At 47.9% G+C, this 27,203-nt stretch overlaps 1 protein-coding gene across 1 annotated transcript in view; it reads left to right on the forward strand.

Moving 5' to 3' along the window:
* HS3ST4 (heparan sulfate-glucosamine 3-sulfotransferase 4) overlaps nt 1–26,687 on the forward strand; it is a 401,491-nt gene extending 374,804 nt beyond the window's left edge. The window contains exon 2 of the mRNA XM_039234381.1: nt 24,664–26,687. Within this exon, the coding sequence (XP_039090312.1) occupies nt 24,664–25,300 (637 nt within the window). The 3' untranslated portion in view covers nt 25,301–26,687. The remainder of the gene's footprint in view (nt 1–24,663) is intronic.
* The last annotated feature ends 516 nt before the right edge of the window (nt 26,688–27,203 follow it).

A 27,203-nucleotide genomic window follows, 5' to 3' on the forward strand; every position in this document is an offset into this window, starting at 1 on the left:
ATGTGACCCCGATAGTAAGGCCCTGTCAAAATAACATGGGCGATTTTCTAAATGTATTACATTTCTTTTGGTAGCCGTTCCCTTCTTGCGAGGATATAAGAAAAATAAGAGCTGCGGAATACAAAAGTCTATCCTACCTGCAGGCACAGTTGATTTATAGATACAGAAAGTGGTTCATTTGAGGGTGGGTGGGTCAGTATAACAGACAGTTCTGAAACTGGCTCGTGGCGCTCAAAAACCTGAAGTCAGACAAAATCCAGTCTTAATAAGGTCCCACGGTTGTCACCATTAGGATTTTCCTTATCAGGAAGGTCTCCACGGTATTTGGCATAATCATCACCCAGGATTCCCAGTCCTGATGTTTCCTTCCCGCTGGAACATTTGCTGCTAATCCTGCAGGCTCTCAAAAGTCCTTTGGATTCTCTGTGTTGCTGTGGGAGAAAGCGTATGCGTTTCTTATCAGTCTCGCCATAATTTCTCTCTCTTTCTTTCTCCCTGATGTTCCCATTTTCTCCCTGGCCACTTGTTCACTGGGTAACAAATCAAGCAAAGTCAAATACCCTTCCTTGAAACAGTGTTCCCTTGGGGGCCATGCAGCTCGTTATCCCACTCACGATCTGGTCCGTACAAAACAAGTACCTTCCAGCTGCCATCCAACCAATGGCCAGGCATTATATTTGCGTGCTGTCTCTCTTGTATAATGTTAGGTTATTTACTCTCTCTGGGCTTCAGCTCATTTGCTCATGTTCTTTTTCTTGAGGATGGAGTGGAAAAAAATAAATTATTATTTAGCCCTTTTTGTTGTTGTCGCTGTTCACTACAGATTATTGAACAAGGGGAGGGTAGGTTTCCTCCAGTGATTCAGGAGCCCAGGCCGATGGAGACTCTAACATTTTAAACACCCAGCATCTAAGACCGCTCCCAGTATAGACGTGTACCCATGTAGGAAAGGAAGGAACATGGAGGATCACAGATGGAAAATTTTTATAGGGCAGATCTGGGAGGGTGGGGATGAACATATCACTTGAGTGCATATTCCACTGGCTAGAACTCAGTCACATGAGCATGTCCAACTGCAAGGGAATCTGGGAAATGTAGTCCAGTTATCTGCCCAGGGAAAGGAGTAAATGGGTTTTGGACAGTAGCTAGCCTAACCTTGCCACCCAGAACTTGGTGTTGTAATACAATTACCTTATTTAATCTTCAAAACCATGGGGTTTGTAAAGGAGGCATTATTATCACCGTCATCAGTGAGGAAACTAGGCCCATGACATAAGGCAAAATGGAAGAGAACGTATCAGTGGTACAGTTAATAAGTTGTAGGGTCTAGATTTGATTTTAAATCCATGTGACTCCAACTCAGTTTTCTTCTCAGGAAATCACAACTCTTCTCTAAGGAAGGGAAAGATCTGACTGTGGAGCTCACAAAATAACCATGAAAACTGCTGTTGGCTGCCAAAAGTATGTGGAGTAAAATCCTCACTGGCCTCATAAAATGGACAGGAGCTACTTAGGGCATCTCGGTTAGGGGTACTTATCCTTCCCCAAATATCTTCTCTCCTTCACATGAATCCTTTTGACTACTTTATTTGTTCCCCATGAATGAAACTTTGGTAACCTGGTTAATCAATATCTTCCCATCTTAATTAACCTAACATCATTTTGCCTGGCAATAAATTTAGTTAACGACCCTATCATTTAAAATTCAATACCCTTGAGTGTTTCACATCCATTTCTGTATCCGATTCTTTTTCCCTGGAAACCAAATTTTAAAGATTTTTTTTTTTAATCAGTGTCACTAAAAACCACATAAAGCGCTTGAAAGTAGCTAAAATGTAAGGCAACGCCCACACCAGTATAGAGAAAGCCCATCTTTCATAAAATGTGCAAATTTGATAAACACGCACACAAAATACAAAGTAAAATTGGAATGCTTTTAAACATATTTTTTAAATTCTTAAAGTTCCATAGTGGTAGTTTAAAGAGAGAAAAAAATAAGAGTACATTTGACTCGACAGAACTTCTCAAAGGAAGTGTGGGTTTCATGAACAGACTGCTAGGTGGGTTGTTCATTAAGAGAAATTGGGTTAAATAAACCGGCTCAGTTAGGTCATCTGTAGACCTTGTTTGAAGGTATCACTTCCACGGGTACTACGGACCAGTTACCTTACCAGTATGGCAGGGACTAGACTGTCCTAATGCAAGCTTGGAGACCCATCCCGTCTCCACCAAATCCATCCCTGTCTCCGTGCTGACAGCCAACGGTGGCCTTGCTTATCATTTCTGATTGACGATGGTTGATAAAGGACTGGGGGCCACTGAGCTGGCGGTGGTGAGTCTCAGTCTTCTGACCTTAGTAAGTGACCAAAGAGTGGCCATTGTGTGCTGTGGCTACTTTTGAATGATCTGCAGATTCCTTTTTTAGGAACTTGATAGTTGAGGCTCCCAGACGGCCCCAGGACTCAATCCTCAAACATTTTCTCTGTGTTCACCCAGTGCCTTTATGAGCCGAGCCAGTTGTAAGGCTTACAAGACTACCAGTATGTCGATTTCTAAGTTACAGCTCCCTGTCCAAACCTGTTAACTCTAGGCTGGTAAATCCAGCTGCCATCTCAACACCCCCACGGGCACATCTAAGAAGCACCTCGAAATCAACATGTCTGCAAGCAAACTCTTCATTTTTCAGCTCCCCAAACTCCTCATTTGTGTGAGGCTTCTTAGAAATTGGTGGCTCTAGCTTCCTTTCATTTGGGGCAGGGACCTTGGAGCTGTCCTTGATTCTTTTCTCTCTCTCCTGCTTTCAAGCAATCTACAAGCAAATTCTGTGGCAGTTGCCACGTCCCATCCAGCTCTTGTGGCCTCCACCTTTGCCCCAGGCACCATGACCTCTCCCCCACCTATGTCAGTACCCCTCCCCCCCCACCGAGCCTGCCCCCCACGGCTGTCAGAATGGTTCCCAATGTGTAAGCCCAGCCACATCCTCCCCTTACTCAGAGCCACCCAATCATTGCATGTCACTCAAGACAAAAGCCTCATTCCTCACTGTGGCCAGCAAGGCTTTACGTTGTCCCGGCTCTTTCCCCGCCCTCATCTCCCCTACCCATGCCTCATCCCAGTCATGCCGCCCCTTCCCTCCCTGACCCCCAGACGTGCCAGACATGCCTTTGTCAGGCCAGAATTTTGCACCACTCTCCTCTGCCTCCCTCCACACAGCTGGCTTTCAGGCATCCCTGTTCAGGTGGTACCTTTGATCTGGTCTTCTGGCTTAAACACACCCCAGTTTGCACATGGGAAGTTGCCTCTGTCCCACTGGTTTGAAGGTGTCAGTCACTTGCACAATAAACCAGAACAATTAGATACTTTCTGCCAGGAATTTGGATCTCTCACGGAGTGAAACAAACAAAAAAAACAAAAAACAAAAATCAAAAAAAAAAAAGAGAGAGAGAGAGAGACAGAAGAGGAAGCAAAAGAAAGGAGGAATAAGACCTGGTAAGGAATTAAGAAGGGGAAAATGGATGGGGCGTCTGGGTGGCCCAGGCGGTTGAGCAACTGACTCCTGGTTTCAGCTCATGTCATGATCCCATGGTTCATGGGATCAAGCCCCACATCGGGCTCTGTGCTGACAGCTCGGAGCCTGGAGCCTGCTTCAGATTCTGTGTCTCCCTCTCTCTCTGACCCTCCCCTGTTCATGCTCTGTCTCTCAAAAATGAATAAATGTTAAAAAAAAATTTTAAGAGGCCCCTGGGTGACTCAGTTGGTTAAGCGTCCGACTTCAGCTCAGGTCATGATCTCACAGTTCGTGGGTTCGACCCCCGCGTCGGGCTCTGTGCTGACAGCTAGCTCAGAGCCTGCAGCCTTTTTCAGATTCTGTGTCTCCCTCTCTCTGACCCTCCCCTGCTCACGCTGTCTCTCTCTCTCTTTCAGAAATAAATAAAAACATTAAAAAAGTTTTTTTAAATAAATAAAATGTTCTTTGTCTTCACAATTTAGACTAGGTGTCCCCTCTTCACCCTGTGTCAGGGGTCAGCTTTTCCCTCTCCTGGCCTCACAGTGCCTCAAACATACCTTTGTCTTCATCAGCTCTCAGCACACAGCAGCAGGAAATGTGCTTGGTGCAAGAGTCTGAAAATCCTGGATTCACACCTCAGCCTGGTGGCATATTATTAGGGTATCTTTGCGGGGTGGGTTACACTCTGAGCCTCGTTTTTCTTGGTAAAATGAGTAAAATCATAGAGCTTATTTTCCAGAATTAGAAATGAAAGGATGTGTTGTCATAGAAATCACCTTACAGATCTACATTATAAAGCACTGTAAATCCGAATCTAAACCTACATCATAAAGCTTATGTGACAGATGCTTAATCAGATTGAACCGGCTTCCTCTCCCTTCTGTGCATACCAAGGGTGGCCTTGAAGAGTGGTTAATGGAGCTGCCTTCACGCAATTCTGCCACCTGTGTGACCTTGGGTAAATCATGGAACTACCCCGTGCCTCAGTTTCCTTATCTGTAAAATAGGGATAAAAGTCATTTTTACCCCCAGATTGTTGTAAGGGGTAAATGAGTTTAATCTTACAAGGAGCTTGGAATGATGCATGACACATAGTAAGATCTCAGTACATATTAACAGTGAATATTTATTGGTATGAGTAAATTTTAGGTATTACTGGGGATCTACAAATAGGCAGTATTAGGGACAGGTAATATATTTTTTTTAACTTTAATGTTTATTTTGAGAGAGAGAAAGAGAGAGCAGGGGAGTCGCAAAGAGAGAGGGAGACACAGAATTCAAAGCAGGCTCCAGGCTCTGAGCTGTCAGCATTGAGCCTGATGTGGGGCTCAAACCCATGAATTGTGAGGTCATGACTGGAACCAAAGTCGGATGCTCAACTGACTGAGACCCCCAGGTGCCCAGGGGACAGGAAATCCTGATCTTCATCTTCTAAGATGTAGCAGAGTCTCTGGTCACAGTGATCAGTGAGAAAGTTGTTTAGTAAATGAAGGGCGCTTGGGGGGCTCAGTCAGATAAGCGCCTGCCTCTTGATTTCGGCTCAGGTCATGATCCCAGGGTCGTGGGATCGAGCCCCACATTGGGCTCTATAGCATGGAGCCTGCTTAAGATTCTCCCTCTCTCCCTCTGCCCCTCTCCCTCTGCTCACTCTCTCCCTCCAAAAAATTGCTTAGTAAATGAATGAATGAATGGCCGGCAATGAGTACTGGGGCCCAATGGGCTCAAGTCTTAGAGTGCTGAAAGGAACCCAGTTTGCCAACCCCGCCCCGCCACTCCAACTCCTCCAGAAGACACAGAATAATTTAGAATCAGAAGACATAAGCATGTGGCGGACTAGATTAAACGCAGGATGAAACCGGTAAGATGACATCACAAATAACCCCTAGAAGAGGAGGAAACTCAAGCCCTTTCAGCGCACGCTCTGGCAAAACGAACTGTGATTTACTCCTGCAAATTACCCACTGTAAAATATTTACAGCTAATTCCTTCTACCTTCCAGGGTGGCCGTGGCAAAGGGAGGCAGGTTGTTTCGGCAGTAAACCCGGGATACAATTTCCATCCCAGAGGCCCTGTTTCCTGCGGCAACCTCGGGCGACAGAGTCATTTATATCTTGTGAGCGTACAGTCTTTTCCGCATGTGCGTGAGCCTCGATTACAGGCAGTCGCGGTTTGTGTGGTAGGCATTATGCATTTATGAGCCAGAGCAAACATTTACTAGCGCTAGTAATTCGTCTAGGGGTGGAGGAAGGGAAGGGCGGGAGCAGCCGAGCGCAGCGCCCGCGTGCTGACAGCGTGTTGCAGAATCGGCACACAGGTGGGGAGGAAACGACCAGTCTGTCTGGAAGCGCCTGCTCTTTGAAGTTCATCTCGGGCACGTTCCCCTCCCACCCGTGAGATCCTCGCACAGATGCCCCTGGGCTCGGTCCTTGGACCTTTTCTCTTCTCCGTATACTGCAGCGTGTGCTGTCTGTCTTCGTTGTCGCTGCTTGGGCATTTCTCCCCCCAGATCTCTCCAGACTCATAGACTCATTGCTTACGGGGCATTTCCACCTGGGAGTCCACAAGGCGTGGCAAATACCGCGTGTCTGAGACCGAGGGCCTGACGTTCTCCCCACACCACACCCGGACCTTCTCTGCGTCTTCCTTCAACTCCGTAAATGACTTGGAGTCACCCTGGCATCCCTCTTCTTCTCACGCTCCATGTGTAATCCGCCAGGGGGTTCTGGTAGTTCTTGCTAACAAACACGTCCTGACTCTGCCCACCCCTCCCCTGCCCCCCACTGCCGTCTCTCACCTGGGCTGCAGCAGCTGCTGTCCTGGGCGGCTTCCCGGCTTCTGCATCGGGGGTGCCGTCCATCCCAATGCTGCAGGTAAAGTGGTCCTGGGAAATTTTAATTCAGACCATGACCCTCCATCCTCTGCTCAAAAAACTCCAAGGACTCCCATCTCACTCAGAGTGAAGTTTTAGCATCAGGCCTTCCAATACTTCTCTGACTTCATCTTCCGCCACGCTTCCCCCTCTCATGGTCTGCAGCCCCACTGGCCTTCATATGCCCAGGCACGCTCAGAACTCTTCTACCCCAGGACCTCAGGCCTGGCTAATATTTATTCTTGCCTTTCTTTTGAATTTTGTCCCTCTCCTATTTCTGTGCAGCTGCAGCCAACCACATTAATTTCCACATGAAATTTTTTTCACGTGAATAATTCTTAATGCCCAAAGATCACTTGAAATTCCACCTGTCCCTGGTGCTTCCAGGGGGCCAAGAATTGCTGGCAAAGGCATGTTACAGCATCTGGACGAAGCAGGGGGTTCATCTGGTCCAGCTAAGCAAACTTCCTAGGACCCTATTTTGGCCCATTTCCCAAGGAACCTACAGTCTAGGAGAGAAAACAAGGAAATATGCATGCGCTATATGGTATGTGTCTCAATAACGGAAACAGAGTTAGCCACAGACAGAGGAGAGCAGAGGGACGTGCCCCTCCAGTGTGGAGAAAAACGGTCACATGAGCTGTGCCCTGAGGATGGTTATCAGCACCAAGATTGGTGGCAGTAAGAGGTTTGGTACCTTTAAGAGCTGGTAATGGGACGTGGGTACTCTCCCACACTGTGGTGGGACACATAATTTGGCATGACCACCAATTCATTCACCAATTCATCATTTCATAGATACTGGCGAATCGCCCAGTATGTGAAAACCTTTGCACACAGACTCCCGTGGTCCCACGATTCAGCTTCTCCAGGGCTGTGTGAAGGACGCACTCCCCTCCGTGCATACGGAGGCACGTGCAGTGGTCTTCACCGCAATCTTATTTGTCATCACGGGACATCTGTTAAACCTAAAGGGTCCTCTACAGAAGGATGACCAGATAAATAGTGGTTTGCCTATACCACCAAATGTAACGTCCATTTTTAAATGAGATGCGCACCGATTTGGAAAGATCCCAAGAAGTGTTACTGAGTAAAAAAAACAAAAACAAAAACAAACGCGGTTTTAGAAGGCTGCATGGCATCTGATACTGTTTGTGCCCACATCCCCACACATGTGCATGCACTCACCCAATAGAAGACTCGCACCCAGGGCTCTGAGCAAGAGCAGTAGGCTGTGAAAATAATGATGAAAGAGCATTGACATGACTGAAGGCTGATGGGGAGCGATCCCTTGGAGGCAGTAATGTCTATCCGGGGAGGAGGGAATGGTGTTTGTTTTTCTCGGCACTAAGCCAGCCATTTGGACATGGAAAGGGAAGTATTTGATTTCCCGGGAATCAGAGTAGCATATCTACTCCAACCCAAGGTGCATGGATTTGAAGCTTACTGAGAACTTATCCAGAGGGGTTGACCAGGAAGGAGGAAGCCTGCCCCCTGAGACAGTGTATCAGATGTGTGTTGAGCTCCGGAGAGGGGCAAAGTTCTGTGGACCAGGCAGAATGAGTCCAGGCAGGAGATGAGATCCACAGTCAGCTGGGGGACAATGTCCTGCTCACCTGTGATCTTTCAGGCAAAGCAGACTCTGACTTTGCCAAGGCCACAGTGAGAGGGTCCAAGTAGGCGTGTGAAAAGGAAACAGCAAAGGGATAACAACTCACCCCAAACACATTCTCCAAAAGTGACGTTTTCTTAACATGCTGGTGCAATGCTTGCAGGGTTATGTGCATAGATGTGAGAGGAAGAAGTGTAGGCAACACAATCAGACACGCAACAAAAGCGGTGACATTTGTATGCCCCTCCCCCACCAACCAGCCGCACAATTCCACGCTACCCTTCCCTCACCACCACCTCCCCCCCCCTCCCCCCCGTACTGGGATCTTCCTGATGATCTCTCCCCTAAGTGCTAGAATTTGGCTGAGACTCTGAGTCCAGCCCAGAGAAGTCTGGAAAAAAGGTGTAGAGCCTCAGTGAAGGAGATTCGGATCAGTACATGCTTCTATGATAGTGGTGAGTTAGAATGCTTTGCACCCACGTGGGTAGAAAAGATAGAACCGAAATAATAGAAATGGAGGAAAGACAGGATATCCCAGGTGCGTGTATGTGTGACAGGTACCCCGGCGGAGGCCATCTATTATTTCTGGGCTCCATCTGCTAGGGTCAGCCAGAGTGGTGACACAGTCCCATTCTAAATGAGATGTACTTGTCATCTGGCAGCTGGAGACCGATGGAAAGGTGTGTTTGGATATAGGAATTAGGAACGAGTGAACCATACAATTAGAGATCGGGAAGAGAAAATAATTCCCTTTCAATCTTCGAGAAGAGATTTCATTTAGGTCAAAGGAGCAGATCTCCTTTGGATGCTAATAGGTCTTTAACAGCTAACATTGCTAATTTCCTTTACTGAAAAGGAGATCTCAGACTTACAGTCCAGGGCAGGCAGAGTCCGGGCTGGGGTCTCATCAGAAGTTCAGTTGGAGAAGAACAGCTTCCAAAATGGTGTGGTTGTCGGCAGGGCTCGGTTCCACGTGGACTGTTGACTGGGGGCCTAAGCTTCTTGTGCGTGTGTTCACTGGAGTGTGGCCTCTTGTTTCCTAGCAAGTGTACCTGTCCCCATGGTGGCTTGCTTCATGAAAGCCAGTGAGAGAGAGAGAGAGAGAGAGAGAATGGAGAGCGTCTGCCAGCAAGATGTGAGTTACATGGAAGTTATATCACACCACCATTGCCACATCCTGTTGATTAAAATCAAGTCCCAGGTGCTCGGCACATGGAGGTATAGAAAGGCATAAATATCAGGAGGTGGGGGTGATTGGGAGCTGTGTCAGAGTCTGTCTGCCACACAGCAGTTGTAATTGTTTTTCCCTTCAAGGCATTTACCTACAGTTTCTGTATTCAATAGATTCATTGAATCCAGTAAGAATGAAATTGGCTTAAAGAAAAATATCGAGTCCCTGATAGCAAGAGTGTAGGTGGGTATCCAGAAGTGGCAGAGTGTGGTCCAGAGACTGAGAGATACTCACTGTTACTGGGGTGTACTAATCACAGTGTGTTTTTCATTCATTCACTCATCTGTTCCTTCATTTTTTTGTCTGCATTAGGGCTCTCCAGAGAAATAGAATTGATGGGAGATGATAGAGATAGATAGATAGATAGATAGATAGATAGATAGATAGATAGATAGAGACAGAGAAAGACAGGAGAGAGAGACAGAGATAACTGTTATAGGAATTGGTGTATGAGATTCTTAAGGCTGCAAAGTCCCATGATCTGCAAACTGGAGAACCAGAAAAGCTAGTGGTATAATTCAGTTCAAGCCCAAACCACTGAGAACCAGATGGAAGTCCCAAAACCAGGTGTGTTGATGTCTGAGGGCAGAAGATGGGCAAAATGAGCAAATTTGCCCTTCCTCTGCCTTTGTGTTCTATTCAGACCCTAGATAGATTGGATGATGCCTACCTGAACTGGTGAGGGCAGATCTTTGCTCAGTCTGCCAATGTCAAGGCTGATAGCGCCCAGAAATACCCTCACAGACATACCCAGAAATAATGTTTTACCGTCTCTCTGGGCATCTCTTAGCCCAATCAAGTTGATGCATAAAATTAACCAAGCATCACGTGTGTCCCAATTGTCCGTCCATCTGTTTCTTCATGGAACAACATCAATCCAGCTCCAGCCCTGCCCGGTCCTCTGAGATTGCAGAGATGGGAAAGATGTGCTGTTGTCTTTCAAGGGATTCAGTTCAGTGATACGTTTCTAAATCCTGGCTGCTCATTACAGTGCCCTGGAGAGGTTTTAGAAGATACCAGTGGCCAGGCACCATCACGAACCAGCTGATCAGAATCCCCAGTCGTGGGTCCCAAGGAATTCTAATGTGTCTCTGGAGTTGAGGTCACTGGTGTGCGACTTCACGGCATCGATCTGTTTGCCGCGGAATTGCGGATGGAGAAATTGTTGAAGGTGCTGTATGCAAGCCCCACAACCACAAACCAACCAGTGAGTTCAATCAGCTTGTTTCTCCTCCAGAGAATGGAGCCTCCGGGGAGGTGGTTGACTTTGAGAAGGGGACAGGCTGAGACCCGCACTGAATTCCAGTCCCTGTTCTTCATGCTTAAGTTTTCCCCTGACCAGCAGTGTGACTCTGGAACTGACCCATCGGTTCAAACTCCAGTAAACAGGAGTTTACCTTTCCAGAGGCTGGAGATGGGTGACTCCATATTACACGTGCATTTCATGGTTAAGGTCTTGCGATGTCTAACTAGGTCTGAGTTGGCATCAGCATCATCGGTGGGCCAGCCTGAGCCTGTTCTACCTTGTCACCAGCTGGTAGACAAGAGATGGAGACCTACCTAGCACCAGATTCAACCTTATTTCACCTCCTTTGTCTTGCCCTGGCCTCTTTGGGTGCATGAAATGAGTGTATACGTGAGTGAAAATGTGAATGTATGCATTCATTTCCAAGAGGGCCATTCAGTTATTTGTTGTTTATCGACTGCCTATTGTGCACCCTGCTCTATTATAGATAGATATAAGACTTGATGAATGAGACACAGTTCTGCCATCATGAGGCTTATGTCCAGGTAGAGAAGTACCACCATATGAACCAATTAGTAAATTAGATCTTTGCAGGTCTTCACCAATGTCATAAAGTGCAATAAAGAAAAAGCAGAACAACGAGAGAGAAAGTGACTTGGGATGGACATTATTTTTGGTAGAAAGATCAGGGGAAGCCTGGCTGGCAATGACTTTTAAGTGGTGTGTAGATACCGCAGATATCACAGCTGATGGGCCAGATCAGCACCATCCAATAGAACATGATGACCTTGGGATATACTGTATCTGTGCCTCCCATGCAGTAGCCATTGGCCATTCGTTGCTCTTCAACACGGAGGGCTTGCATTTTAACTTTATTTTATTTTAATTAATTTGCATTAAAGTAGCTACATGTGTCTAGTGGCTTCCATATTGGACAGTGCAGAGCCAGACATTTAATATAAGACCTGAAAGGTGAGAAAAAGCGTGCTGTGCAAGGACCTGGGGAAATAGCATTTCAAGATGAAGACAGAGCCAATGCAGAAGGGAAAGGATCTGAAGTGCTTAAGGGAACAGAGAGAGGTGACAGCCATGCTGGGACGTTGGGAAAATGCGATTGAGTTTAGGGACATACCATAGAGAGCCTCAGAGACCATAAAGAGGGGGTTAGAGTTTTTTAATATAATGAGAGATGGGGGCTCAGTCGGTTGAGCATCTGCCTCTTGATTTCGGCTCAGGTCGTGATGCTAGGGTCATGGGATCGAGTCCCATGTCAGGCTCCATGCTGACTTGGGATTCTGTCTCTCTTTCCCTGTGCTCCTCCCTTGCTCACATGCACATGTACACACACTCTCTCCTGCCCCTCTCTCTTTCTAAAATAAAAAAAAAAAACTATATATGTAATGAGAGACAATTGAAAGTATTTCAGCAGAGGAACAATGCAACAATAATATACTAATTATAGCCAAAATTTACTTAGATTTTATTAGGTGGGCCTTCTCTCCCTCCTTTCTTCCATCATCCAGAAAATCCTTGCTGAGATTATTTAATTCTGGGCACCATGTGCAACGCGGGGGAGACGGCCATGCGTAGAAATGCCCAATCGCCTTTCCTCTTTGGAGCTTTTGCTTTCTTTCGGGCAACAGACAGACTACATGCAGGAAAAGACACACATAAACAAGATAATTTCATATAACAAAAAGCCCTGGGAAGTGAACAAAGGGGCTGGTGTGAAGGAGTGTAGTTTTAGACGGTGCCTGGGGAAGGGGATTGTGCTCTGAGGGGGGTGATGTTGGAGCCAAAACCTGAATAATGAGGACTCAATTATAGGAGGAGTGGAGGGGGTGCGTGCGTGTGTGTGCGTGTGTGTGTGTGCGTGATAAAGAGACAGACAGAATCAGGAAGAGACCCTGCAGGGGACTGGTGTGCATGAACATCTGATAATGTAAGAACTCTCCGTCCGGATAGCACAGCGTGTACGTGTTTGTATATATCTCTCTAGGTGTGTGCTGAGCTCCTTTCCCATCTATCTGTCATTTCTCCATCTGCTATACGATCAGATTGATTAGTTTGAAAATCTGTTTAGTATTTTGTGTGCCTCAAGCTGTGAAAGTCGAATCTAAATACGGGCACTGTAGGAAGCGCTAATTAATTTATGATTGTGCCTAACATCCTTGAAGCTGGAGATCTTGATTTGGGGATGCAAATCTCTCAAGGGCGACATGGAAGGCTCTGACCCGGGTGCTTTGCAGAAGAAGCCGTCTGTCCTACCATCCTGGCCAGGTATGGGGATGAGGGGGCTTCTGGGCTGCATTCTTGCCGCAGAGAGTTACAAGGTCTCTTCGGCACTATGGCCGCGGCCAGCACACACAAGAGCTGGCACAGGGCACAGAGAGGAAACCTCATTCCTCACAGCACTGTTCGCAGCTGCCATTCAATATGAATGGATGATCCCACTGCGACCGACGGATGTTACAGGTTTCCGTGGCTGGGCGTGAGTTGACCCGAACAAGCCCTTCACCAGTAAAACATCAAGTGCTTTGAGCATTATCCGTCTAGCTGACCAGGTTCCTTGGCTCACGAGGAAGAAGCATGTACACGTTATTTGCCAAAGCAAAGTTCATTTTAAGGATGCACACGAGGTGAGCACTAAATGATCTCATTAGGAGTACAGGTCCTAGGTGGCGTCTTCTGAGAATGCACAATAAATAGGCTTCCTACGGAACAGCAACAAAAATCAGCCCTTGTGCTGAGTAATTCGTAACTCCCAGGCACCGCGCTGAGTACATCTCTCTCAGTCTCTTCAGGCTCCTGTAACAAAAATACCATCAGCTGGATGGCTTCAACAACAAGCATTTATGTCTTACAGTTCTGGAAGCCAAAAGCTCCAACAGCAAGGGGCTGGCTCATTCGGTGCCGGGTGAGGGCCAGCATCTTGGTCTTTTCATCATCTGGCTGTGCCCTTATCTGGTGGGCAGGGAGCTCCTATTTTTCAAGGGCCCTCATCCCATTCATGAGAGCTTTGTCTTTATTACGAATGACCTCCCAAAGCCCACACCCCCAAACCATCACACTGGGAGTTAGGCTTTAGCATATGAATGGGGGAGACACAAACATTCAGCCTACTGCACCCTCAGAAGCCCCAGCCCTTTTAATCTTCATAAAATATGCCCTGCGTTTGGTCTTGCTTCAGATCTCCACTGTATACAGTGGAGGTTTTCCAAAGGAAGACAGGAAAGTGGGGTTTTCCAAAGTCCTTTAGAGTAAAGGTGGAGGAGAGCAGAGTACACCAGGCTCCCGGGGTGACGGCAGGTATGTCCGCTGCAGCAGCTCTGGGGACCTTACCTTCTGGGCAGAAAGAAGGTCAGGCTCGGGGGGGCACAGCCACATGTGGCCAAACGATGCTCTAGGCAAGCAGGTGATGATGGGGCTTCCACCCGGGGGCCACATGAGTGTCTTGAGGAGCAGGGGAACGAAGCAGGGAGGGGGCGGTCCAGGAAAAGGCAAGATTGGAATGAATGCCTGGCAGACCGGGTGTCACCTTCACAAAGACCAGTGTCTTTGTCACTCTGATGCTGAGGGCTGCGGTGGCCCACACGGTTAGAGGCTTAGATATGCAAAGGGGTGAGAGAGATACACGGGGCGGGAGCAAGCTGGGCTTCAGGATGCAGGAGAGAAGAAAGGAGGCTGTTGGCATGTGGGGGGCAGGGGTGCAGTGACCCATAGCTGGGAGTGCAGTGGGAGGTGGAGAGACTTGGAATGCAGGCTTCCCCAGAGGGCACCTGTCCTTTCACCGTCCGTGACATCGTGAGCACGCGGACAACTCCATGATCATCATCTAATTGTGGCACCTGCTGAGCCCGGAGAAAGAAAACACAATGAAAGAGCTAATCGAGGTTGGTGTATGAGGTCCCACAGTGGGTTCACTCCCTGACTGTGTATGAATGAAGTATCAGAGGAGTATGATCCAGGTGAAATGTGTTCCATAATCTCATCGACTGAAAGTCAAGGGAGTGTCTTGTAACCTTGGGAGAATCAAGGAACTTCTGGGGTGAGATTGTCCAATAACCAAAGAGAAAGGGTTGGAGGGACAGCTGTGTGCAAAGGGCGCTGGTGGACGCTGAGGTTCTCGGCAGGCATTGGTTTAGATTTTAGAACCATGCTTCCCATCTGTGGGCTTGAGAATTATTACAAAGCACTTCCATGTCTCTGTAGATACCACACATGGAGTAGAAAGTAAATCAATAAAAATCTCCTATAAACACAAGCGCGCACACACGTTCATAGGGCAGCTTTTCTAAAAAGTAGGTTAACTGGTGACTCACTCATGAACTCATTTTAAAGGATTGTTGAATTCATAGTTGTTTTCTGTGCATAGGCGCTTTCTAAATCAAACCATATGAACAAGTGAACTTCTGTCATATGATGGCCCATTGATCCTAAAGACGACAGTGGCACTGGAAAAGTCAGTGACAACAGGGAGAAATAAAAGCAATGGCTGTAAGTCGTGTACAATGAGGCACAGCCCCCAAAGTGGTCAAGTTCTAGGCTTCCCAAATGCTTGGGCAACCTCAGGGTGGCTAGGAGAAGCAGAGATCTCTTAATTAACTGGAATATATGCCCAACGAGAGCTGTGTGGTGCTCTAAGAGTGGGTTATAGCTACACCTTTTGGAGAGATGGGTTTCTGGGACTCAGCGTCATTATTTACATAGGGGTTCATGTATTAGCGACCTGCGATAGTCCTACAGATTCAGAATTTGGACAGGGCTGTTGTCTCTGACTCGCTCAACAAATAGATTTATTTGCACCTACTATGTGCTCCATTACACTGGCAGCAATAACAAAAAGGGATATGTACGGATGCTTGCTCTGTACTGGATGCCTGATACCTTTGCTTGTGAACGAACAGGAGGTGTTAACCTCCGTTCCATGAATGGCGGAATTGGGGATCAAAGACGCGAAATGAGTTGCTCAGAGCAAGTGTGGTTCAGAGATGGAGCCCGAAGTTAAATGCATGCCCGCACACCTTTGCCAGGGTGAGCATGTGTGTAGCAAAGCTTCTGAAGGAGGTGATGGTGGACGCTGGAATTCAGGTGACCCCCCCCACCAGTGATTCCCAGCCTGGAACTCATGGACGTCTCAGAGACAAGGACAGATTTCTTAAACTATTGTTATTACTCTCTCAAAAAATACAAACTTCTTCAGGACAAGATCTTGCTCTTGGTTTTATCTCCTGATTCTAGCACAGTGCCTGGCACATGGTAGTTGGCGAATGAATCAACAGTTTTCTCTCTTTTTCATTTTGGCTAAGATTTTTTTCCAGCACAGTTAGTGATCTCAGCTGTCTCCCGTGAGGAAACAGTTAATAAGCAATTGTATATAGTTCTGATATATAAACTATAAAATAATAAATGTATAATTACTTGGGTAACTTGGTTCAAAAACTTAGATCCAGTGAAGGGAAACATACGTAGGATAAGAGATCAATTTTGAAATCCATTAAGGGCTTGTGAGTAAAGGCGTTGAACTCACTGTGATAGGCTTGCATTTCTCCACCCTCCAGGGGAGGCTGGGCACACCTAGACATCTAAATCTTCTTCTGAGCTCCAGAGATGATGTGAACCCGGAATCCACCACCCCAGTTTTTCTTCGAGACCAGCTCCAAGAACATGCATATAGGGAGGGACCTTAAGATTCCACACGACCAGCTCCTCACTCCTTAGGGAGTGAAAACACCATTGGCGTCCTGAAAAATCGTGAAGCCCTCGTTGTACTCATTTGGAAGAACAAGAGCTACCTCTGGAGAGGTGTGTGTCCTCCAGCCGTAGAACTAGAAATGGCCTGAAGGGGTCTTCCATTTTCCCATTTTTCTTTGTCTTGTCTTGTGCCTCTGGCCACAGAAGGACTTAGTATACCCAGCATTCCTTAACTTCTGATCTTTTGAGATACGTTCCACCCAATGTGGTTCATTGACACTTCGGTGGTCCTCAGAAGAGAGGAAAGGAAAGAGAGGAAAGAGAGGTCCTCATTTTCCCAAATGATTCTTCTCTGATAGCGGAATATGTTCTCCTCTTCCTTCGCTTCCATTTTCTGGTTGCTGGCATCCGCTGATATCCTAAACGCCCACCTTATTCCTTTGTGATGACAGCTTCAGAAATGTGTCCCCTGGGACCCTGGGCTGCTCTACAAAAGGTATCAGTGGTGGCTCTGAATACTGATCAGTAGAAGACTTCTGTCCAAACTCGTCTTCTGGGTTTCAAGCCACATTTCATTTGTATCAGGATAAAAACCTTTCTCGAAACCCGAGGGCCAAGGGATGCATTGTGATGGTGGTTGGGGTGAGGGTAAGGGTAGTGATGAGCTCCCTGCCTTTTCTCTAGAGGAGTCTCCCAAGGCAAAAACCAAACATTAGGTTGATTTCTCTGTAGGTCACCATAATCCAGAAATTATTAACATATCATCCAGCCCCATCTGCTCTGAGACCCATAACCCCACTCCCAAGGCCCTGGAGCTTAGCAAATGGCCCTACTCTTCTGTCATCGGGACTGTCGAAGCCATTAGGAGGAAGTTCGTAAATATTTCTGGCCCTCCTCCCACCCATGTCCCGCCAAATCTCAAGACCTTCTCAACTGTGGATGCCAGGGTCTCTCTCTGAGTATGAATGCTTACTGGACCCTCATTTCTCCCCTGGAGGCTGCCATCCTGTGCCCTCCTCCAGGCTCCAGCTCCACTCTGGACCTTCCTCTCCTTATCACATTGAAGAGTAGTGAGGACCAGAGTGGGGTTCAAATCCCAACCCTGCCACCTGTGAGCTATGTGACCTTAGTCAAGGGATGTAACTTCTCTGAGCCTCTCAGTTGGTTCATTGAGAACAGGAGTGAGGAGTATCCACCCTCATGTCCCTCCCTCCCCTGTGACATATGTCTCACAAAGACCATCATAAACCTTCCCAGACCTGCCTGGGACAAAGTTTAAAACAAAAATGCCTGAGACCTGGGTTTGTTATTTTCTCCCACAGTATGTGATTTGTTTTTTTAAGCTTATTTGTTTATTTTGAGAGACAGAGAGAGAAGAGGCAGAGAGAGAGAATCCCAAGCAGGCTCCACACTGTCAGCACAGAGCCCGATGCAGGGCTCGAACTCATGAACCCTGAGATCATGACCTGAGCCGAAACCAAGAGTGGATCCTTAGCCGACTGAGCCACCCAGTCACCCCAGCCATGTGTCATTTAAAGCTGCAATGCTTGAGGCACCTGGGTGGCTCAGTCGGTTAAGCGTCTGACTTCAGCTCGGGTGGTGATCTCCTATTTCGTGGGTTCAGGCCCCTCATCGGGCTCTGTGCTGACAGCTTGGAGCCTGGAACCTGCTTTGGATTCTGTGTCTCCCTCTCTCTCTGCCCCTCCCCTGCTCATGCTTTGTTTTCCTCTCTCTCCCTCTCTCTCTCTCCCCCAAATTAATAAAACATAAAAAAAATAAAACGGCAGTGCTTTCCTCATTTTTTCCTGGTTACTTAAATTACTTGTGTATCTTCAAAGCCCAGTTCCTTCTTCCCTCCTTCCTTTCTTCTTGTCTGTTTCTCCTCTCCCTTCTAATCTCCGTCACCCTCTGCTGTACCTCTTCTCCCTCCGTTCCTTGCCTCCGCCCATACCTTCCCGCACGAGCCTGCGGGGGTGCAGCTCAGACTTGGCAGTGATCGTTTCGTTTGAAAGGAGACGTCTGTCTGCCCACAGCAGAGATGTCTGTCCGAACCACGGACCAAAATGGGATATTCGGACCTTTCCTTGCTTGACCATCAGTTTATACTCAACACCCAGTGCGTAACTGGCACCGATTAATGCTTCCTGAGATTAATGAGAGGACTCATATTAACACCCCTTTCACTGCGAGGGTCCAATGAGAAAAATCCCTGTCCTGAATTCATTCAGCAAGTTAGTTGTTAAGTCTCAGCTGTAACTCAAGATTCTGCTCTCTCTGCTTCGATTTAGCCGATGGTCATATTGCCCCTGGAGATGCTACTTTTCCTGGGGCTTTATATAAGAAATGTGGTTTTCAAAGGGTTTGAATTTCTGCCTTAGAGATGCCAGGATTCCTGAATTTTAAAAAATATTTGTTTTTGAGAAAGAGAGATGGAGAGAGAGACAGAGTCACACAGGGAGAGGCAGAGACAGAGGGAGACACAGAATCTGAAGCAGGCTCCAGGCTACAAGCTGTCAGCACAGAGCCCGATGCAGGGTTTGAACTCACGAACTGCGAGATCATGGCCTGAGCCGAAGCTGGATGCTTAACTGATGGAGCCACCCAGGCGCCCCTTGAATTTGGGTTTGAAAAGCCCATTGGGGTTGCCTGGGTGACTCAGTCGGTAAAATATCTGACTCTTGATTTTGGCTCAGGTCATGATCTCATGGTCATGGGATCGAGCCCCATGTTAGACTCTGTGCTGAAAGCCAGAGCCTGCTTGGGATTCTCTCTCCTTCTAAATAAATAACTAGGACATTTTTAAAAAGCACAATGAACTTTGCAACAGACCAGGGCAAGGCAAGTCCTGATACGTCCTTGGACGGGGCCCATGGTCACCCTGGCTCTCAAGTGCCACATCTTTATAAACGGGTTCCGTGAATCCCGTGGTATCTGGGAGCCATGGCCGGGAGGAAGTGTGGACTTGCCTTGTGCGTGGCCTGGCAAGCATCAGGGGCTCGACTACCTTTCTAAGTGCCCTCGTTTCCTCGACGCGGAAGCAATGGCCCTACCTCGTGCCCTTGCTGTAACCACTGTTCTCTTGGGTTACAGTTCATCAGGAGGGCTCAGAAAATATTGCTAATTTATGCGCCATTTGCTCCACCAGAAAATGCATTTGGGAAAATGGGAGCTGCCCACAGTCCTCCAATTCAGGCAAGCCAGAGGCAAGCTGTGCCACTGACCCTTCCAGAGAGAATGGGCACTTTACATCTAACACGGGTGATTGCTTTCTCCCTCGGCGTCCATGATGGTATCCATTTGCTTCCACTGAGGAGGCCCCGGAGAGAGATATCACAAATTGAACGATGTAGCTTAATCTGGCAAGAATTTCTGGGGATTCTGGCCTGGGTTTTCCGTAACTCCCCGTGGTAAGTCAGCGACAGCCCACCTTTACAACACGTGTCATGAGTGTCATTTTTACATACAGCTCCGCCGCCCCCTGGCGGAGCGACCTTGGGCCAGTCTTGCAACCTTACTGAGCTTCCAAAGCTCCGTTAAGCATCGTCAGGCGGCAGCAAAGACCTTGGGCTGCGGTGCGAGACCGACTGGGCTGGGGTTGAATTCCAATGCCATGTCTGGTGACTTTGGACAAGCTAATCACTTTCATTGGGCCTCAGTTTCCCGACCTGTGAAATGAGGCTCACAGTAGTATCTTCTTAAGAGCGGTTGGAACATGAACAGCTAATGTACTGAGGGCCTTCAATGTATAAGGGACTCTTTTACCTATTAACTTATTCCATCTTCGTAAAATCCCTGGGAGATGCATCTCATTAGTACGAGGCTTGTTTCCCAGAGAGGGAAACGGGGACGCAAATTGCTTGGGTTAAGGGCGCCAGGGTGGCTTATTCGGTTAAGCGTCCGACTTTCGCTTAGGTCATGATCTCGCGGTTCGTGGGTTCGAGCCCCGCGTCGGGCTCTGTGCTGACTGCCAGCTCAGAGCCTGGAGCCTGTTTCAGAGTCTGTGACTCCCTCTCTCTCTGACCCTCCCCTGTTCATGCTGTCTCTCTCTCTCTCTCCTACAAATAAATAAATCATTAAAAAAAAAATTGGGTTAAGTAACTGGCCCGGGGTCACACAGCTAATAAGTGGATCCAGACTCAGCAAGTCAAGAGTCTAGGATCTTCACCAGCTAGCCTGGAGAGGCCAATGCCTGAAAGTGTTTGGAGAAGTGGGTCCGGCATCAAAATCTGAACTCTTGGAGCAGGAAGCACAGCACAGAGTGGGCGCTCCGTGAGCGGTGCCTGGTCATTCTTGCTGGCGTTGTCTCCCGTGAGGCCCCCAGGCACGGGTGCCTTCGCAAAGCACCGCCACCCCGGCGTGGGAGTGGAGGATGGGGAGCGCGTTGGGTGGTGGCTCATAAACATTTGGGGCTGTGAGAGCAGATGTGTGATCTTGCAGAATGATTCTTGCTTCGGGACTGTGTGTTGACGTTGATGTCACGGCTGCTCTGAGCACCCCAGATACTGTTAACGAGCTGTTCCAAGCCCAGCTGCGGTGTTTTCCTGCCATATGGTCCACACTGAAGTGCAGGGTCTTTCAGAGGGGGCGGCACGGATCGCACAGACGCTGAACCTTCACGCGTGGGAGACCTACTTAGAGGGGTCAGGCCCTCCAAACCGCTTCAGTTCTCCTCACGTCCAAGGATCATGCTTTCATGTGGTTGTCATGCGTGTATCTGTCCGACAACCACAAATAGCTAGGGGGCCAGCTACCATATGTGGCGGGCACTGTGTTCGACACGAGGGATACAAAGGTGAATAAAACATCGCCTGCAGCTATCAGCAACTGAGAGTAGCCATGAAGGGCCTGGGAACGCATCCTATTATGACAGCACGCTAAGCTCTGTGATGCAGGCCTTTGTCAAGGACTCTAGGAATGGAGAGGAATTCATGAATGAATGAATGAATGAATGAACATCACTGATTCAGTATTGATTCGGAAAAGGAGAGATGGCTACTTCCTGGGCTGTGAATCTGTGTATCTTCTTACTGGCAAGAATCCTGGCTAGCTCATACCACATGAGATGCTCCTACAGATGGGTGCCCAAATGGGGGGCCTCTCCATGAGTGACATGTTTTAGTTCTTCTGTCACATGATCAAAGCCCTTTAGGCTCCGCTGCCTTCTCCAGCACCTTCTCCAGCGCCCCTTCTCTCACTCCCTTTTGCACTGAGCACTGACCTGAGCACACACATCGTCTCCTAAACACCCTGGCTTGGAAGATGGGTGCTGTTTCATCCCAGATGCTTCAGGTGAAGACTCGATTGAGACTCACACACGTCTTGACAGACTGTAGCAATTAGCTGAAGTGCAGGAGATGAAGCTGAAAGGGGCCCCATAAAAAGACAAACGCTGGGGTCTAAGAAGTGAATGGCAGAGGACAAATGAAAAGGAAAACGGAGCAGCTGCTCCTGAGCTCACAAAAAAAAGGCCACAAAATACACAGGCAACAACAGTACATGCGAGGGATTAAACATCTGGATAGGGCCATGTAAAAATACCTATCTGCAGGTATTTTCTCTTGCATTAATAGTTATTTAATATTTTCGTACTGTGACACGCATTTCATACGAAGAGAGTATCTCTCTGGGGCGCCTGGCTGGCTCAACTGGTTGAGACTCCAACCCTCGATTTCGGCTCAGGTCATGATCGCATGGTTTGTGGGTTTGAGCCCCACATCAGGCTCTGTGCAGACAGCACAGAGTCTGCTTGGGTTTCTCTTTCTCCCTCTCTCTCTACTTCTCTCTCTCTCTCTCTCAAAAATAAATAAATAAATAAATGATTTTTTTTTTAATAAGAGAGAGAGAATATCTCTCTCCAGTCAATATAAAAGTAGGACATCACTTGTTCCTTAAACTCAGGCTGAACTCAGTCACCAGCCTCCAGGTCAGGGCCGGCCGTGCAGTTGGTGGTAATTGGCTTGAGTCAAAATATCCTTTTTCCCCTAGACCCGTTCTCTAGTGCAGTTGTTCAGCTTGCCATGTGGTCAGATAGAAGCATTTTTTCCTTGCTTTTCTCTAATAATTGCTGTGTCAGTGGTCTTGTATACGCCTGGTGTAAGTTATAAAACACCCGGCATTCACCGGGTGCTATTCTAAGTGATTTACCCTGGTGACCTCATGGGATCTTCATTCCCATCCTAGAAGGGAGGGGCTCTTGTTAACCCTGTGTTCTGAAGTGAGAGAGTTGGGGTTCTGTGTAGGTTAAAGATGCTTCCTAGAGGGCTGTGTGACTTCAGAGTAACTTAGAGGTTTATCGGCTTCCTAGTGAGGTGGGTGGTTGGACACTGCAATCCTGCACATCTGAGTCCCAGAGCTTTGCGCCCCTGAGCCCTGCCCCTCCGTACGAAACAGTTCAATCTGACGAGACCCGAACAGGCGCATCAAGACGTTCAAAGTACTTTGGAGAATATGTTAGTCCAAGACGAGCATGACTATGGCCGGGGCTGTTGGCTTTGATCTGGACACTCCTTGCCGTCCGGCCATTATGCTCCAACAACATCTGACTCTATGTGAGTTTCCTCTACCAGGCAGATTCCTCCTGCCTCCTAAAAGTGCTTGCCAAGAGAGCTCAAAACCCAGTAGCAATTAATTATTGACGGCGCATGTGAATTAGAGATAAAAGAAAAGTCGTTCTTTCTCTACACACTCGATAGTAAATAAATTTAATTATGGTAGGGGAAGCTAAGGGATCTTGGTCGGTATTAAGTTTTATTAGCTGAGACATTTAAAAGCATGTCATCACAACAAAGAGGTCTCGTGTAATCCTAAATGTACCACTTTGGTGCAGGGCTCAGAAGTGAATAGACTTAATGGGGCACACGGTGGCAGATGGCCTCCTGCACGACAGGTATAACAGGTTTATCGTCAATTAACTTTGGTCTACATATGCCTATAGCAAATTGACTGTATAATAGGATCCTGAGCCTCTTTTATCATTGATAAGCTTGCCACGCTGGGACTGGGGGGCAAATAGCATCAGACTCCTCTGATATCTTGAAGCTCCCAGATGAGGCAAGGCCACTCTGAAGGTGAACGCAAAAGGAGGGGTGGGGGGTTGGAGGTGCAGCCTTGGGGAGGAAACCAAGAGACATGGTGTGGGACCTGCCACTTGCTCGCTGGGCAAACTCAGGAGCAAGGTAAAGAACTCCATTTGTAACACCAGACCCCCGCTAGAAGCATGCACGAGGTATGTCATTTTATTCTGAACTTGTACTCAAGGTGAGCTTTAGGATTTTACAAAGGAGGTCAAGGAGGGGATGTGATTCAGCTTGTCAAGGTCACGAACCCTGTCCGGTTCCCCGTCTCTGGGCTTCAGTTTCTTCCTTTCCACCACAACGCCTTTGGACTAGGTCAAGGCTCACCAAGTGTTTTCCTAGAGGGCCAGACCATAAACGTGCTTGGCTTTGGGTGTCATTAAGTCCCTGGGGCAAGTAGTCCCCATGTTGTAGCGCATAAGTGGCCATAGCCAGTACATCAGGGGATGCGTGTGGCTGTTTTCCAGTGAAGCTTTATTTATGAGCATTGAAATTTGAATTTCATATTTTCATGCATCACAAAATGTTATTATTACTATGTTGGTTTTTTTCCAACCATTTAGAGATGAAAAATCGTTCTTAGCTGGGAGCCATACGAAAACAAGGGGCAGGTATTTGGTGGCCAACCCTTGGAGTAGATAATCTTTGAGTTCTTGGTGTGCTCCAACACCTTCCAAGAGCTGCTGTGACAATAATATCCTTGATTTATTAAGCTCTTGCACGTGCTGGATTCTGTGCTAAATGCTTTACAAGTTTTATCTCCCTTAATCCTTAGACTACAGTGTGAAGGGAGTGCTATCATTATCTTCATGTCAGAGATTATGTAAAACAAATACATAGAGAAATTAAGAGGATATCTCAGTTGACCATAACTGGCTAAAGATATAGGGCAGCACATGTAAACCCAGGTGCATAAGGTTCCCAAGAATGGATTCAGAAGCCTTGTGCTGCCTTTTCTGATAATACTGTGATCAGAACCATAGTGGGCATAGAGTTAAAAAGAACTCCTAGGGTTTATCAATGAATTTTATTTTGTAGTTCCCGATCAGGCTTTTGGTGGCACATGTTTTGTGCAAAATGTTGAAAGGTTTCTGGATGAGAGGCGCCGGGGTGGCTCAGTTGGTGAAGCGTCCAACTTCGGCTTGGGTCGTGATCTCACAGTTCGTGGGTTCGAGCCCCGTGTCGGGCTCTGTGCTGACAGCTCAGAGCATGGAGCCTGCTTCGGATTCTGTGTCTCCCTCTCTCTCTATGCCTCCCCCACTTACACTCTGTCTCTCTCTCTCCCAAAAATAAATAAACATTTAAAAAAAGAAGAAGAAGGTAGGGATTTCCTGGAGGAATGTCATAAAAAATTTTTAAATTTTTAAAAAATGAATAAAAGGTTTCTGGATGGGAATGACCACTCTCTTTCCTTTCCCTCCCTCTTCCAGAAATGTGATGCCTAAGACTTTGGATGGGCAGGTGACCATGGAGAAGACGCCGAGTTACTTTGTGACAAACGAGGCTCCCAGGCGCATCCACGCCATGGCCAAGGACATCAAGCTCATCGTGGTGGTGAGAAACCCTGTGACCAGGGCCATCTCCGACTACACGCAGACACTGTCAAAGAAACCCGACATTCCCACCTTCGAGGTGCTGGCCTTCAAAAACCGGACCCTAGGGTTAATCGACGCCTCCTGGAGTGCCATTCGGATAGGGATCTATGCTCTGCATCTGGAGAACTGGCTCCAGTACTTCCCCCTCTCCCAAATCCTCTTTGTCAGCGGGGAGCGCCTCATAGTGGACCCTGCCGGGGAAATGGCCAAAGTACAGGATTTCCTAGGCCTCAAGCGCATTGTGACTGAAAAGCATTTCTATTTCAACAAAACCAAGGGGTTCCCTTGTCTAAAGAAGCCGGAAGACAGCAGTGCCCCGAGATGCTTGGGCAAGAGCAAGGGTCGGACTCATCCCCGCATTGACCCGGATGTGATCCACAGACTGCAGAAATTCTACAAACCCTTCAACATGATGTTTTACCAAATGACTGGTCAAGATTTCCAGTGGGAGCGGGAAGAGCCTGACAAATGAGGCTGGGGAAGAGGAGGGAAGGCCAGTGAATAGCTAAGGAGGCTCCTTACCTGAGTCCTGAGTTACCCCCGGGGGTCTACAGCCTCAGCCTTGCTGGAGCACCAAGTAGATCCCCTCCTTTGTCCAGCCAGGATTGCTTCCAACGCTGTGGGCTTGGGCAGAGGGGTGGGTCCCGTGGCCTCCTCCTGGAGGCAACAGGTTTGCCTTGGCAATGGCATCTGGTTGACCAGATGGCCACCAGGAGCCACTGTTCCTTCTTGTCTCCTGCTAATTAATGGAGTCTAAAGACAGGCTAAATAGCTGTCAAGGTCACAGACAGTGCCGGGAATGTTTGCTTACGTGATTAAAAAAAAAAAAAGGAAGGTCTATTTTGGTCACTTTAGAAGCCTGAGCCCCAGCCCTGACTCTGGCACAGCCCTCTGCTGTATAAACCTCTGCTTCCGCCTCTCTCCAGAACGCTACTTGTGGCTGGGTGCCCCAGGACTCCTGGGGAGCAAGGCCCTTTGTCTAAGGCGTCTCTAACCTTCTCCTTAAAGGTCTCATGCCACAACCCTGTGACTTCCCCCTTCCCCACCTCATGAAGGCGGAGGCATGCACGTTCCTCACCAGAAAAATAAAAAATAAAAAAGCTGACACCCTTAGAAGCCTTTTTTCCAAGAGCCCTCTGACAAGGGTTGGGTCTCTCTCTCTCTCTCTTCAGGAGTGTCCCCGGCCGTGGAGAAGCTTAGCGTCAGCTGAGAATCAGGCCTGCATAGCCCTTCTCAGACCAGCGCGATCGCCCTTGAGTTCCGAGCCCTGAGGTTGATAAAGATAAATGCTCTTTCCAGGGGTGAAAAATAGAAAGCCAGACCTTTGGGGGGGGTGGTGTTCATAAGTGAAGACCCTTAGCACTGTGGTTCTGGGAAATGCTTTACGGGTGGTTTATCCATCCCTTAGGGTCCGCAGAGGGGCAAGGACCGGATAGCGGGCATGTCTTCTGTTACAACGAACAGGGGCCTTGCTCACCACCCTTCTGTTTGCCTCACTGTGTTCCCCCTTGTGGTCATCTGACGCTTCATGTGCTCTTCTCAGAGATGGCCCACATTGGGGCCCCATCTATGGAGGGTTGTCAGATCCCATCTGGGGATGTGGGGGAAGGGCAAGGGCTGTCTTCAGACACCCCTTCCAGGGGCTGCCGAACAAAGTGCCCCTTCCCGTTACTTCGATTCGATTGAAACGCAGCACTTGACATCAAGCACCAGCTCACAGATCTCCCAAACCAGGGATGGTTCTAGCAAATTTCAAAAGATGTATGAGTGGGGGGAGCTAAGTCTGTTCAGCTGATATTAAACTGTCATTTCTCCCGCTAAATGAAAACCGTGTTGTTATAAAGCTTAATGCAACCTGATTAATGGGCTCCGCTGCCGTGTTTGTATTGGTCATCTCCGACCCCACCCCTCCCCTTGAATTTTGGGACTGTCCCCTTCTCCAGGTGGCCAGAAAGACCCTGATTTGAGAATCTGCCATGGGATTCTGTCTGCAGGGTCGGATAATTCTTGCAACAGCACAAAGGACGTGACTGTGGAAAGGAGCTCAACTCTCTCTCTCTTAACTCATCCTGGCGAGAAACAGACTGACGGGCTAGGCTCAGAAACAACCTCACAAATAATTTTTCTGCCGGATAAGAAAGTGGTTATCGACTGAAGGCCACGTATATACATACTTTTACCACCAAAGTAATAGAAGGTACAGGTACACGCACACACATGCCCATATAAACCCACCTCGAAGGAAGAAAATGCATCCTGGTGCAGAACAGTGCTTTGAGGGCTGGCTGATTGGGGCCTTGAAGTACAAGCAGAAGACTTGGGTCTGGCTGCCCATCAGGGGCAACAATGGGCTCCTCGGGCTACAGCCTCCTGAG

The sequence above is a fragment of the Hyaena hyaena genome, unplaced genomic scaffold, assembly GCF_003009895.1.
Source record: "Hyaena hyaena isolate Hyena2069 unplaced genomic scaffold, ASM300989v1 scaffold_88, whole genome shotgun sequence".
Lineage (NCBI taxonomy): Eukaryota > Metazoa > Chordata > Mammalia > Carnivora > Hyaenidae > Hyaena > Hyaena hyaena.